Raw genomic sequence first — 14,970 nt, forward strand, 5'->3', positions numbered from 1 at the left:
ACACAGCAAAAATATCTTTCAAGAATAAGGTTAAAATAAAGACATTTTTAGACAAAGGCTAAGATAGTTACCATCAGAGCTTCGCTAATAAAAATGCAAAAATGTATACTTAAGATGAAAGAAAAATCTCATCTGAGATGCAAAACACGAAGAGCACAGAAAATGGTAAAAATGAGGACAAATCTAAATAAATATAAATTTTGTAAGACTATATAGTGTCTTATGGGATTAAAAATTTTTAAATATAGCATATAAATCTGAAGAAAGGTAGTAGTGGTGAATGAAGTGATGTTCTAAGTTCTTTAGTCATTAGGGAAGATGGGAAGGTGATGATTAACTTTGGACTTGGCTAAGTTAAATATGCATATTGTAACTTGTGACAATCTTTAAAAGAATAGAAATGATGTACCTTCTAAAGTACTAAAGGGGAAGAAGTAAAGTTAGAAAAACATAATGAATCAAAAAGAAGGTAATGGAAAAAAGAACAAAAGAGGGACAACATATAGAACTAAGAGTTTAGTGAGGATGTTGGACACAAAGCTATTAATAAAGAATCCATTGTATTTATGTGTCAAGAACAAGCAAAAGAATTTAAAGCTATTATGTTTTCATCAAAACCAGGAAGTGCATGTGAATATATCTAACAAAATATCTTTAAGAGCTTTTATACAGGAAAGAATACAACCTCACTGGACTATATTAAATACCTAAATAGATAGACCTTGTACATAAAAGTCTCTGTATTATAAGGTGTCCACTCTTTTCATATTGATTATACATTATATTGTAACTATGGTCAAAACCCTAAAAAGTCAGTTGTTGTATATACTAAATTTATTCTAAGATTCATTTAGGAATTCAAATGTCCAAGAATAGACTTTTTTTTTTAATCAAGCAGGGCAGTGTGATGAAGAGGACTTTTATTTTTAATGTTTATTTTTGTGTGTGAGACAGAGAGAGACAGAGAGAGAGAAAATGAGTGAGTGCATGCACGAGCAGGGGAGGGGCAGAGAGAGAGGGAGACACAGAATCCAAAGCAGGCTCCAGGCTCTGAGCTGTCAGCAGAGAGCCCAATGAGGGGCTTGAACCCACAAACTGTGAGATCATGACCTGAGCTGAAGTTGGACGCTCAATTGACTGAGCCACCCAAGCACCCATAGACGAGACTCTTTTTTTTTGATCATCAAAATTTTATTTTGATGCAGTCTATCATAAATAATCCAGTAGAGGTTCCACTCTGCCACTGATGTATCTGTATAGTAAGAAGCCTATGCCCTCTAACTGGTGAATGTCTGAATGATGTACTCTTATCCAAGTTAGAGTGCACGCCTTTTATGTTGTTCCTGCCCATTGATTGCTTCCAAATCCAGATGACCAAATAGTCTTTTATCCCCAAAGTAGGTTCAAAACAGTTGGTTCAGGCATTGCAGGTTCTGTACTCCTCTAAAATCCCTGGTAAATCGCAAGAGGAATAAAACCCCAGTGGATGGCAAACTGGCCATCCTTGAAGAGCTGCAGCCTCTGCTTGGCCTCTTTGCTTAGTTTCACCATGTTGATGAAACAAAAGAACAAAAGAACAAGGTGGGGAGAACTTGCTTTACCAGATATCAAGACATTATCAAGTTACATGAATTAAGTGCAGAGATGAAGATTGTTATTTAACACTGATCATATTGTAGGTCAATGAGAAATGTATGGACTTATAAAAAAATTTTTGTCATGGCAATGGTTATTTTTATGGAAAGAATTAAAATCGAAACTGTATCGGGTAACACACAGACAACTTAATTCCAGGTTGGTTAAAAGCCAAAATGTGAAAGACAAAACTTTGGAACTTCTATTGAGAAGATAATATAGAATATCGTTATGACCTCGAGTAGGGAAGAATTTCTTAAACACAAAGACACAAAAAGTACAAATATAAAGTAAAGAACATAAAGTTTATAATTTGTGTTTATGAAAAGACCCTGTAAAATGGTGAAGAGAAAGTCATAAACTTACAGAAGATATTTGCAACATAAACAACTGACAAAAGAATAGTGTTTAGAATAAAAGTACTCCTATACTAAATAAAATAAATAATCATAACCCAACACAAAAATGGGGAGGGGAGCCTGGCTGGCTCAGTCAGTTAAGTGTCTGACTCTTGATTTTAGCTCAGGTCATGATCTCACCATTTGTGAGATCAATCCCCGTGTCAGGGATTCTCTCTCCCTCTCTGTCTGCCCCTCCTGACTCGTGTGCGTGTGCTTTCTCTCTCTCTCTCAAATAAACTTAAAAAACAGAAAAGTGTTAAAAGACTTGAACATTTCACAAAAGAAGAAACACAAATGGCCTATAAATATATGAAAAGACAATCAATAGTAACCCAGGAAAGGAAAATAAAAAGCATATCAATAAGCAATTTCACAGCCATTAGATTGGCAGAAGTGTGATAAATCATTAAGTATCAGGATGTGGAACAATACGTACTCTCACGCATGACATGTAGGAATATATTGGAGTAAAACCACTTTTTCAAAAAGTTTGTCATTACCCATGGAAGTTGAGTATGAACGTATTCCACAACCCAGAAATTGTATTCCTAGATGTCTTCCCAGGAGAAATTTTGCACATGTGCACTAGAATACAGATACGAGAATGTATCGGGTTGTGATTTTTTAAAGTTTATTTTGAGAGAGAAGGTGTGAGGGGGGGAAGGGCAGAGAGAGAGGGAGAGAGAATCCCAACCTCCTGGCTGTCAGTGCAGACAGAGCTAATGAACTGTGAATGCATGACCTGAGCTGAAATCAAGAGTCAGACACTTACCCAACGGAGCCATCCAGACGCCTATATGACGTGAAAGCCCCAAACTGGAAACAATTCACTGAATATTAATACTAAGTAGTATATATTATCCAGCAGTGAAAGTGAATGAACTACAGACAGTTAACATGGATAAATATCAGTTATATCATATTTAGCTAAAGTAATATATATCTTATGGTTCAAAAAAAGGTGACACTGAATATGTTGTTTAAATACGGATAGATGGTACAACTGTGTGGGGGTGACTTTTACCCTTCTGAAGAATGTTTGGTAAACTCGGAGTATGAGAGAGATAGATGCAACTTATTAGGGGGCACATAGAGGCTTCCAAGATATTGGTGATGTTCTACTAATTTCTGTTTTTATGGAGTTGTTAACTTTAACATTTTTATTTTATTTTTAATTTTTTGCTTATTTTTTGTCTTTTTTCTTAAATAGTTTATTGTCAAGTTGGTTTCTTTCCTCTTAGGACTGCCTTTGCCACATCTCGTAGAGTTTGGATTGTTGTATTTTCATTTTCATTTGTTTCCATATATTTTAAAATTTCTTCTCTAATTGCCTGATTGGCCCATTCATACTTTAGTACGGTGTTCTTTAACCTCCATGTTTTTGGAGGTTTTCCAGACTTCTTCCCGTGATTGATTTCAAGTTTCATAGCATTGTGATCTGAAAATGTGCATGGTATGATCTCAATTCTTTTATATTTTTTGAGGGCTGCTTTATGTCCCAGTATGTGATCTATCTTGGAGAATGTGCCGTGTGCACTTGAGAAGAAAGTGAATTCCATGGCCTCAGGATGTAGAGTTCTAAATATATCTGTCAAATTCATCTGGTCCAATGTGTCATTCAAGTCCATTGTTTCTCTAGTGATTTTCTGTCTAGGTGATCTATCCATTGTTGTAAGTGGAGTATTAAAGTCCCCTGCTATTATCACATTCTTGTCCCTAAGCTTGTTTCTGTTTGTGATTAATTGTTTTATGTATTTAGGTGCTTCCGTATTCGGTGCATAGACATTTATAATTTAGCTCTTCCTGGTGGATAGACCCTGTAATTATTATAGAATGCCCTTCTTCATCCCTTGTTACTGTCTTTATTTTTTTTTTATTTTTTATTTTTTTAGTTTGAAAAGTTAGTTTTCTTTTATTTGCAAAACAAAAACAAAATGAAACAAGACAAAAGAAAAACTACAAAAAACAATAAAATCACAAAAGGACATTCTACCCTCTGGAGTTGGGTGGGTGCCACTATGAAGGCTATCTTTATAACACTGTGTCAATGAATTGTTCTAGGAAGAATAGATTTCACATAGAGTAAGTCACTACCCCATTTAAGGATAATGAGTCCCAAATGAAAGGATTTTCATTTTGATTCAAGCACTAGATCATTGCATAACTCAGGTAATTTATTTGTTTTCCCTTTGCCTCATGTCTATGTTGATACAATAGGAATAAATGTTTGTTGAGTCTAGAGGCATAACTCAATTTATGTGTTAAGTTAAATGTTTCAGAGTTAATACATTTCTTTCTTTCTATACCATCTTTGCCACACATACTTTAAAAATTTATATAGGGCTGCCTGGATGGCTCAGTCGGCTAAGTGTCCAACTTTGGCTAAGGTCATGATTTCATGGTTCGTGGGTTCGAGCCCCGCGTCGGGATCTGTGCTGACAGCTAGCTCAGAGCCTGGAGCCTGTTTCAGATTCTGTATCTCCCTCTCTCTCTGACCTTCCCCTGTTCATGCAGTCAATCTCTCTCTCTCAGAAATAAATAAAACATAAAAAAATTGTTTTTAATTTATATAGAAATTTCCAAAGAAGACATGTCAGATTTATGTTTATATTTTAAAGGAATGCAAATTCTTTTCTTTTCTTTTTTCTTTTTTTTTAGAGAGAGAGGGAGACCACACATGAGTGGGGGAGGGACAGAAGGAGAAGGAGAGAGAGAGACTCTCAAGCAGTTACTGTCTTTACTTTAAAGTCCAGTTTGTCTGATATAAGTATAGCTACTCCAGCTTTCTTTGGACTTCCAGTAGCATGATATATATTTCTCCGTCCCCTTACTTTCAATCTGAAGGTACCTCAGGTCTAAAATGAGTTTCTTGTAGACAGGAAATAGATGGATTTTGTTTTTTTATCCATTCTGCCACCGTGTGTCTTTTGATTGGAAGATTCAGCCCATTTACATTCAGTGTCATTATTGAAAAATAGGCGTTTAGAGTCATCGTGTCCTCTGTGGGATTTATACTTATGGTGGTGTCTCTGGTATGTTGTGTTCCTTGCAACATTTGCCTCATGGAGTCCCCCTCAGGATTTCTTGTAGGGCTGGTTTAGTGGTGACAAATTCTTTCAATTTTTGTTTATTTGGAAAGACTTTTATCTCTCCTTCTATTCTGAATGACAGGCTGGCTGGATAGAGGATTCTTGGCTGCATATTTTTCTGTTCATAACATTGAAGATTTCTTGCCATTTTTTTCTGGCTTCCCAAGTTTCAGTAGATAGGTCTGTCACCATTCTGATAAGTTTCCCATTGTATTTTAGGGCCCTTTTATTCCTAGCTGCTTTCAAAATTCTCTCTTTGTCCTTATATTTTGCTAGTGTCACTATGATGTGTCGTGCAGAAGATCAATTCAAGTTACATCTGAGGGGAGTTCTCTGTGCCTCTTGGACTTCAACATCTATTTCCTTCCCCAGATTTGGGAAGTTCTCTGCTATAGTTTGTTCAAGGACTCCTTCGGCACCTTTCCCTCTTTTTTCCTCTTCTGGGATTCCTATGATACGGATATTGTTCTGTTTGATTGTATCGCTGAGTTCTCAAACTCTCCTTTCGTGTTCCTGGATCAGCTTATCTCTTTTTTTCTCAGCTTCCTCTTTTTCTGTAATTGTGTCTTCTAAATCACTTATTCTCCTTTCTGCTTCTTCAATCCATGCATTGGATGCCTCCATTTTATTATGTATCTCATTTATAGCATTTTTTAATTCATCACAACTATTTTTAAGCTCCACAGTTTTTGTAGCAATAGTTTCTCTGATGTCTTCCATACCTTTTTCAAGCCCAGCAATTAATTTTATGACTATTGTTCTAAATTCTTGTTCAGTTATGTTGCTTATATCTGTTTTGAGCAGTTCTTTAGCTGTCATTTCTTCCTGGAATTTCTTTGGAGAGTTCTTCTGTTTCATCATTTTGGTTAGCTTTCTATCTCTTGTTAATTTTAAAAGCTTGTTATGCACTCTGCCCTTGTGGGTGCTGCTGTATTAAAGTGGGCTGTTTGACTGTCCAGGGCCTGTCTGTTCAGGAAGTGTTCTTTGAATGGTGTCTCTTGGTTTCTCTTGTTGAGACTTTGGTTATTTTATTTCCCTACTCGTAGTGGTATTTGGGACTCTCCACCATGTGTACTTTGGCTTGTTTCTTGAGATAGCCCTCTAGAGATGATGGTCCTTTTCCCCACACTGGTCCTGGATCCTTGCTTCTGTGGCGAGCACAGTGCTCTTGTGACCCAGGAGCGAGGGCCACTACTTTGCAGCCCCAAACATCCTTTCATGCAGCTATTCTCAACTTTAACATTTTTAAAATTGAACATATGTTTCTTAAACCTTACTCTGTGTGAATGATGTATTTCACAACAGGGTGCTTTTGAAAATACATTTAGTGAGCTCTAATGACAAAGAGCAATGGGATGTTATTGATTTTCAAGATGTTTTTAATTGCCTCATATGTACAATAGTTTGAACACAGAGTCCAAGTGCTGGGAACACAGAAGGTGCTATATTTGTGAAAGAAAGGGAGGAATATGTCATCGGAACCTGTTATTATGGAGCTTATGATCAAGTTAAGAATGTAAGTATGACATAACCATGGAAAGATAACAGAAGGCATTATATTAAGGATTATTTGAGAATTATAGGCAGGAAGTGCTATAAAAATTCAGTCAAGTAAGAGTAGTATTTATGAATGATACGATTAGAAGATGCCTAGTGGAGGAATCGGTATTTGAAAAAGTACTTAACTAATAACAACAATAATTGTTGACATTTATTGAACATTTGATAGACACTGCTCTGAGTACATTTTGTATATTAACTCACTAAATCATCTTAAGAATGATATGAAACAAACTATTATTAGCTCGATCTTGCAGATGAGGATCTATGGGTCAGAGGAACAGGCAAAATACTTGTCCAGGGTCACACAGCTAAGAAGTGGCAGAATCAGGATATAGACAGTTGGACCTCAGAGGCTTTGCTACAGACCATTATGGTTTGCTGTCTCTTGGAGGAGTGAGTTATATTTAGAAAGGAAAAATAAGTAACAGGTAGGGAGACGATGGCATTAACAGAATCAGGACACCTGGAAAATCTGACATAAAACTAAGACACAAAGCTAGTATGATAATTTGGAGGCAGATTATGAGAAGACTTGGTATTTTACTTTGGCATGCACTTTAACTATATTTGTTGAACATCATAAGATTTCAAATCATCTGATCTATGGAGAGACGACTCTGAAGAAGCTGTAAGGTTTTTTTGGGCCCATTTATCCTCTAAAAGTTGAGGGGGGTAGGAAGGAGGGAAAGAGAGATGGGGAAAGAGAGAGAGATTGAGAGATTATTTTGGATTTCTATGGTTAGATAAGATTTTACAGAAGATGACCCATCGAGCAAGCTCTTTGAGCAAAATGAGTAGACTGTGTGCAGAGAGGAAAGAACTTCCTTCTATATTTTTTACTTGATACAAAGGAGAGATAATTTCTTAGATTAATGTGAAACATGTCAGCCTAAAAAATGTCGTCTAAGTTTGTCTTTCTAGTTAAAATCTTTACTGAGACAAGGAAAACATTAAAATGTTTGTGGTTTATAAATGATCTCTTTTATATTAGAAAATTATGAAATGACCATAAATGGAGATGAAAATATGTCTTTAAAATGAAACAGATTTCCTTTTTTAAAAGAGCATAAGGTCACCTTGCAGACCCAGCCAGAAGAGCATGGGACTCTTAATCTCAAGGTCGTGAGTTGAAACCCCAAGTTGCATGTAGAGATTACTAAAAAAAAATAAACTTTAAAAATTAATATGGAAACCAACTTGACAATAAACTATTTAAAAAATTAAAAAGCATAGAATAGGGTTTTTTCAGGTTTCTTAAAGTTTTTTTTAAAATATAAATGGGATATGTAGATTTTAGTTTATTTAATTTTTTGCATCCATATGGAAGATAACTTCCAGGTATATAATACCTTTTTAAAAGTCCAGTATGGGATAATGAGCATCATATCATATTATCATTAGGTTTAAAAGGTGAAACAATTTTGTGACTGGTCATCAGACTTACAAAGTTGTTTACCTTCTTGTGTGGATCAAGAACTTCTCTGTGATCTCAAATCTAGTCCCTTATAATAATTAGAAGTGAATACATCCTCATCCTTAGAATCTTGAAACAGACATATAAATTCTCAGAGTTCTAAGCTTCATAAGGTGTTTGTAAGAGCCAGAGAGAGTTGACTTGCATTGACTCAGGCCTTAATAAGAAATGAGAATGTGAGCTGAAAGGGTTGGTCGGATTTATTATTGTTTAAAAACATGTGAAAACGGGTAAATCACAGTGACAAGGCCTCCTTCATGGAAAGTCTGTTCATCTGCAAACACTGTGAAAGAAGTAAGGCACAGTAATTGTGGCATTCTTGATCCAAGTATTGCCTTTTGTTTCCTTTTTAGATTACAGTGTATCTGCAAACTCCAAATTAGTTATTGTCACGGCAGGTGCACGGCAGCAGGAGGGAGAAAGTCGCCTTGCCCTGGTCCAACGTAATGTGAACATTATGAAATCAATCATTCCTACCATAGTTCGTCATAGTCCTGACTGTAAGATACTTGTTGTTTCAAATCCAGGTAAGTCTTTTATCCTCCCTTTAACTGAATAAAGATGATCTTTCCATTGCAATTTTTAAAAACAACTTAATAGATGTGACATTTATATACAATAAACTGCACCCACTCAAAGTATATAATACAATGAATTTTTTCCAGCTTTAATGAGATACAGTTGAGACATAATGTATAAGTTTAAGGTGTATATACTATGATGATTTGATATACTTGTATATTGCAAAATGACTACCACAGTGGTGTTAGTTAACACTTCCATTACCTCACATAATTAACATTTCTTTTTTACGGTGAAAACGTTTAAAATGTACTATCTTAACAAGTTTTTTGTTTTTTGTTTTTTGTTTTTTGTTTTTTTTGAGAGAGAGACAGAGACAGTGACAGCAGGGGAGGGGCAGAGAGAGAGAATCCCAAGTAGGTTCTGCACTGTCAGCACAGAGCCAAATACAGGGCTCAAGCTCATGAACCATGAGATCATGACATGAGCTGAAACCAGTAGTCAGATGCTTAACCCACTGAGCCACCCAGGCTCCCCTACTGACTTAGTAACTTTTAAGTATATAATACCATGTTGTTAACTATAGTCACCATGCTGTACATTAGATCCTCAGAACTTATTCATTTTATAACCGAATGTTTACATCCTTTGATTGGCATTTCTCCATTTCGCCCCCTCCCCCAGTCCATGGCAACCACCTCTTTGTTTCTGAGTTTGACTTTTTTAGATTCTGTATGTGACATCATACAGTATTTGTCTTTCTCTGTCAGACTTATTTCATTTAGCATAATGCCATTAAGATCCATCCATGCTATCACAAATGGCAGGATTTCTTTCTTTCTTGTAGCTGAATATTAAATTGTGTGTGTGTGTGTATACATATACATATATATGTATTCCACTTATTGGAACTGTATCCCCTTCTCCTCTTCACCCATTTTGCCCAACCCCCCATGCCACTCCCCTTTGGCAACCATCAGTTTGTTCTCTGTATTTATAGGTCTGATTCTGCTTTTTATTTACTTATTCAGTTTTTTTGCATTCCACTTATGAGTGGAATCATATGGTACATGTCTTTCTCAGTCTGATTTGTTTCACTTAGCATAATACCCTCTAGGTCCATCCATGTTTTCTCAAATAACACAGTCTCATCTTTTATAGCTATGTAATATTCCATTATATGTTTGCTGTATTTTCCTTACCTACTTGTCTATTGATGGACATTTACAATGCTTCCATATCTTGGCTATTGTAAATAATGCTGCAGTAAACATAGGTGTGCATTTCTCTTTTCAAATTAGTGTTTTTACTTTCTTTGGATAAATATTCAATAGTAGAATTATTGGACATATGGCATTTCTGCCTTTAAATTTTTGAAGAAATTGGTTGTACCTACATTCCTACCAACAGTGCATGAGGGCTCTTTTTTCTCCACATCCTTGCCAGCCCTTGTTGTTTCTAGTGTTTCTGATTTTAGCCACTCTAATGTGTGATATGATATCTTATTGTGCTTTTGATTTGCATTTCCCTGGTGATAAGTGATGATGAGCATCTTTTCATGTGTCTGTTAGCCATCTGAATATCTCTTTGGAAAAATGTCTGCTCATATCTTCTGCCCATTTTTAATTGGATAATTCATTTTTTGGGTGTTGAGTTTTATGTATTTTGGATACAAACCCTTTACCAGATACATCATTTACAAATATCTCCTCCCATTCAGGGGTTGCCTTTTAGTTTTGTTGATTGTTTCCTTCAGTGTGCAGACACTTTTTATTTTGATGTAGTCCCAATAGTTTATTTTTTTGTTTGGTTTCCCTTACCTTAGGAGACATATCTAGAAGGAAGTTGCTACAGCTGATGTCAAAAAGGTGACTGCCTGTGCTCTCTTCTTGAATTTTAATGGTTTCCTGCCTCATATTTAGGACTTTAATCCATTTTGAGTTTATTTATGTGTATGCTATAAAAAAGTGGTCTAGTTTCATTTTTTTGCATGTTGCCATCCAGTTTTCCCAGCACCATTTATTGGAGACAGTCTTTTTCCCATTGGATATTCTTTCCTGATTTGTCAAAGACTGATTGACCATATTGTAGGGGGTTCATTTCTGGGTTTTCTATTCTGTTACATTGATCTATGTATCTATTTTTGTGCCAGTACCATACTGTTTTGATCATTACAGCTTTGGTTAATAGAAATTGAGGTCCAGAATTATGATATCTCCAGCTTTGCTTTTTATTTTCAAGGTTGCTTTGTCTACTCAGGATCTTTTGTGGTTCCATACATTTTACAGTTGTTTGTTCTAACTCTGTGACACATGCTGTTGGTATTTTGATAGGGATTGCATTAAATGTATAGATTGCTTTGGGGAGTATAGACATTTTAACAATATTTTTTCTTCAAATCCATGAGCATGGAATATCTTTCCATTTCTTTGTGTCACTTCAGTTTCTGTCATCAGTATTTTGAGTAGAGGCTTTCATCTCTTTGACTAGATTTATTCCTAGGTACCTTATTGATTTGGTGCAATTGTAAATGGGATTGGGATTGATTCCTTAGTTTGTCTTTCTGCTGCCTTATTATTGGTATATAGAAATGTAACAGATTTCTGTATGTTGATTTTGTACCCTGTGACTTTACTGAATTCATTTACCAGTTCTAGCAGTTTTTTGGGGTTTAGTGTGTGTGTGTGTGGGTGTGTGTATGTGTGTGTGTGTGCATTCTTTTGGGTTTCCTATCTATAGTATCATGTTATGTGCAAATAGTGAAAGTTTCTCTTTTTCCTTACTGATTTGGATGCCTTTTATTTCCTTTTGTTATCTGATTACTGTGGCTAGGACTTCCAGTACTATGTTGAATAAAAGTGTTGAGAGTGGACATCTGTGTCTTGTTCCTGATCTTAGGGGGAAAGCTCTGTTTTTCACCATTGGGTGTATGTTGGTTGTGGGTTTTTCATACATGGCCTTTATTATGTTGAGATATGTTCCCTCTAAGCTTACTTTGTTGAGGTTTTTTATCATGAATGGATGTTGTGCTTTGTCAAATGGTTTTTCTGAATCTATTGATGTGATCATGTGGTTCTTATCCTTTCTTTTATTAATGTGATGTATCTTGTTGATTGACTTGCAAATATTGAACCATCCTTGCAACCCAGGAATAAATCTCACTTGATCATGGTGAATTTTGTTTTTAATGTATTGTTGGATTAGGTTTGCTAGTATTTTATTTGAGAAATTTTGCATTTGTCAGGAATATTGGCCTGTAGTTCTCTTCTTAAGTGGTGTTTTTATCTGGTTTTGTTGTTAGGGCAATACTAGCTTCATAGGATGAATTTGGATGTTTTCCTTCCTTTTCTATTTTTTGGAACATTTTGAGAAGAAGGGATATTAACTTTTCTCTAAATGTTTGGTAGAATTTGCCTGTGAAACCATCTGGTTGTGGACTTTTGTTTGTTGGGGGTTTTTGTAGCTAGAGCTTAAGTTTGCAGTCTCTTTCTGACCCATAGATTTGGACCAGCTTTCTGCTTGTGCTCACTAGCTGTTTGACAATGCTCACTCTTGTCATTGTGAGCATGTACAGGGAGCCAAGCACAGTGTGGGGGCCTGTGGGTGTGAGTGTGTGGAATGCTAGGGTTGCCTGTGGGTTAATTAGGAGTATCCACTGGCAAGGTATCCCCAGTGGTCCGAGGGCAGGCTTCCTGATGGAGTCTACAGCACATTTAGTAGGATCTATGTCCTATAATGCCCCTGTAAGAGTCCTGTCTGCCACTCTTAGCTTTTTCTCATTCCTCAGTCATACAGCTATGACTCAATACTCTAGATCGGGTGAGAGAGAGATGGGCTTCTTTGGGAGCAGTCTGCATAACTAGTAAAGGTAGATGCTTACTCACACACTCTGACTTTCCTCTGTGGGAGAAATCATGGGCTAAGATCTCTTTAAGCAGTGAGCTCTTCCACCTTGGGGGAGGAGTGAGGCAAGTCAAACTGTTCCTCTTACCCTCTCCAGTACATCCAAACTTATATTATTTTGCCCCAGTGGTGTGTTTAGACTTCTCAGCTAGAACCCCAAACTTCCACAAAGTCTCCTGTTGATGGGTGGATTGTCTTAGACAATTCTAGGAGTTCCTGGACTAGATCAGAGTGGGGCTAGGACTGGCTCATGGACCATCACAGGGTCCACACCTGGCTGAGCCCCCTATGCCTACTACCTGCCTGCCAGGCAAGTCTCCTTCTGGTTTCCTTGGCGCATGATGCTGGATCACACAGCTCCAACAAAGGCACTTTTGTTCATGGGTGGATGTCAGATTGTTGTTTTTGAGGGTTGGGTGGTGAGTGAGGCATATGTCTTATTTGGCTGTGTTGCTGACATCATTCCACAGTGACTGTTGATAGGTGTAATGACTCATGAAACCACCACCATAATCAAGGTAAGTACATTTCCATTACCTCTGAAACTTTTCTTGTGCCCCTTGCAGTCCATCCCTAATTCCACCTCTGGCCCCATTTTCTGGAATCTCAGATAATGGAATCATACTGAATGTAGCATTTATTTTGTCTAATTTCTTTCACCTAGCATAATTATTTTGAGATTCATTTGAGATTCATCCATGTTGCTTGGTATATCAGTGATCTGCTTTTTTTTTTTTTTTTAAATTTACACTCAAGTTAGTTAGCATATAGTGCAACAGTGATTTCAGGAGTAGGTTCTTTAATGTCCCTTAACCATTTAACCCATGCCCCCTCCCACAATCCCTCCAGTAACCTCCTGTTCTCCACATTTAAGAGCCTCTTATGTTTCATCCTCCTCCCTGTTTTTATATTATTTTTGCTTCCCTTCCCTTATGTTTATCTGTTTTGTATCTTAAAGTCCTCATATAAGTCAAGTCATATGATAGTTGTTCCTCTGACTAATTTCACTTAGCATAATACCCTCTAGTTCCATCCACGTAGTTGCAAATGGCAAGATTTCATTCTTTTTCATTGCCAAGTAACACTATATTGTATGTGTATGTGTACATATCTATATATATCTATATCTATCTATCTATCTATATATATATACCATGAGAGAATAGTTATTCTTTTAAATAATTTTAAATCTTTATTTTGTTTATCTATTCCTATCAGTTTATCCATTGGTAGATATTTAGGTTATTTCCAGTTTTGGGCCATTATGAATAAAGCTGCTGGAAACACTTGTATTTTCAATAAACAAGTATTTTCATGGGTGTATGTCCTCATTTCTCTGGGTAGATATGTGAGAGTCGAATAGATGACTTATCTGGTAGGTATATGCTTAGCTCTGTTAGAAGCCGCCAAAGAGCTTTTCAAAATGGCTGTTCCAGTTTACATTCCCATCAGCCTTCTAAGAGTATTCTAGTTGCTCCACATCCTTGCCAACATTTGGTATTGTCAGTCTTTTCAATTTTAGTCATTCCAACATCATTATGGGTTTTTTTAAGTTTATTTATTTATTTTTGAGAGAGAGAGAGCACATGCATGAATGGGGGCAGAGAGAGAGAAGGAGAGAGAGAGAGAATTCCAAGCAGGTTCCATGCTGTCAACGCAGAGCCCAACACAGGGCTTAATCTCATGAACTGTGAGATCATGACCTGAGCCAAAAATCAAGAGTCAGACGCTTAACTGACTGAGCCACCCAGATGCCCCAGAAAGGTTGTTTTTTTTAAAATTGTGAATGGGTGTTGAATTTTGTCAAATGCTTTTTTTCTGTGTCAATTTACCCTTTTATCATTATGTAATATCTTTTTTTGCCTCTAGTCATAATTTTTGAGGTAAAGTCTATTTTTTTTATCGTGGCAAAATACATATAACATACAGGTTACCATTTTAACCAGTTTAAAGTGTGTAATTCAGTGGCATTAAGTACATTAAGTAAACTTTATTTTGTGTAACCACTACCACTGTCTAATGCTCTAACTTGTTTATCACCCTAAATGGAAACTTTGTGCCCTTAAATAGTCACTTCTCATTCCCTCCTCTCCATCCCTGGAAACCACTAATTTGCTTTCTGTATCTATAGATTTGCCTCTTTTGGATATTTAATATAAATGGGATCATACAACGTATGTCCTTTTCTGTATTGCTTCTTTTATTTAATAATGTTTTCAAGATTCATCCATGTTGTGCATGCATCAGTACTTTTTATGATGGAATAATATTCCACTGTGTACTATACCACCCTCCGTTTATCCGTTTATCAGCTGATGGACATTTGGATTGTTTTTACCTTTTGACTATCATGAATAGTGACACTAGGAATATTCATGTACAA

General features: G+C 36.3%; 1 protein-coding gene and 1 pseudogene across 1 annotated transcript in view; one reads left to right on the forward strand and one right to left on the reverse strand.

Moving 5' to 3' along the window:
- Nucleotides 1-14,970, forward strand: part of LOC120234812 (L-lactate dehydrogenase C chain) — a 42,483-nt gene that overhangs the window by 8,529 nt on the left and 18,984 nt on the right. Inside the window, exon 4 of the mRNA XM_039236814.1 lies at nt 8,516-8,689. Within this exon, the coding sequence (XP_039092745.1) occupies nt 8,516-8,689 (174 nt within the window). The remainder of the gene's footprint in view (nt 1-8,515; nt 8,690-14,970) is intronic.
- Nucleotides 1,387-1,551, reverse strand: LOC120234813 (annotated as a pseudogene).

The sequence above is a fragment of the Hyaena hyaena genome, unplaced genomic scaffold (assembly GCF_003009895.1).
Source record: "Hyaena hyaena isolate Hyena2069 unplaced genomic scaffold, ASM300989v1 scaffold_116, whole genome shotgun sequence".
NCBI lineage: Eukaryota > Metazoa > Chordata > Mammalia > Carnivora > Hyaenidae > Hyaena > Hyaena hyaena.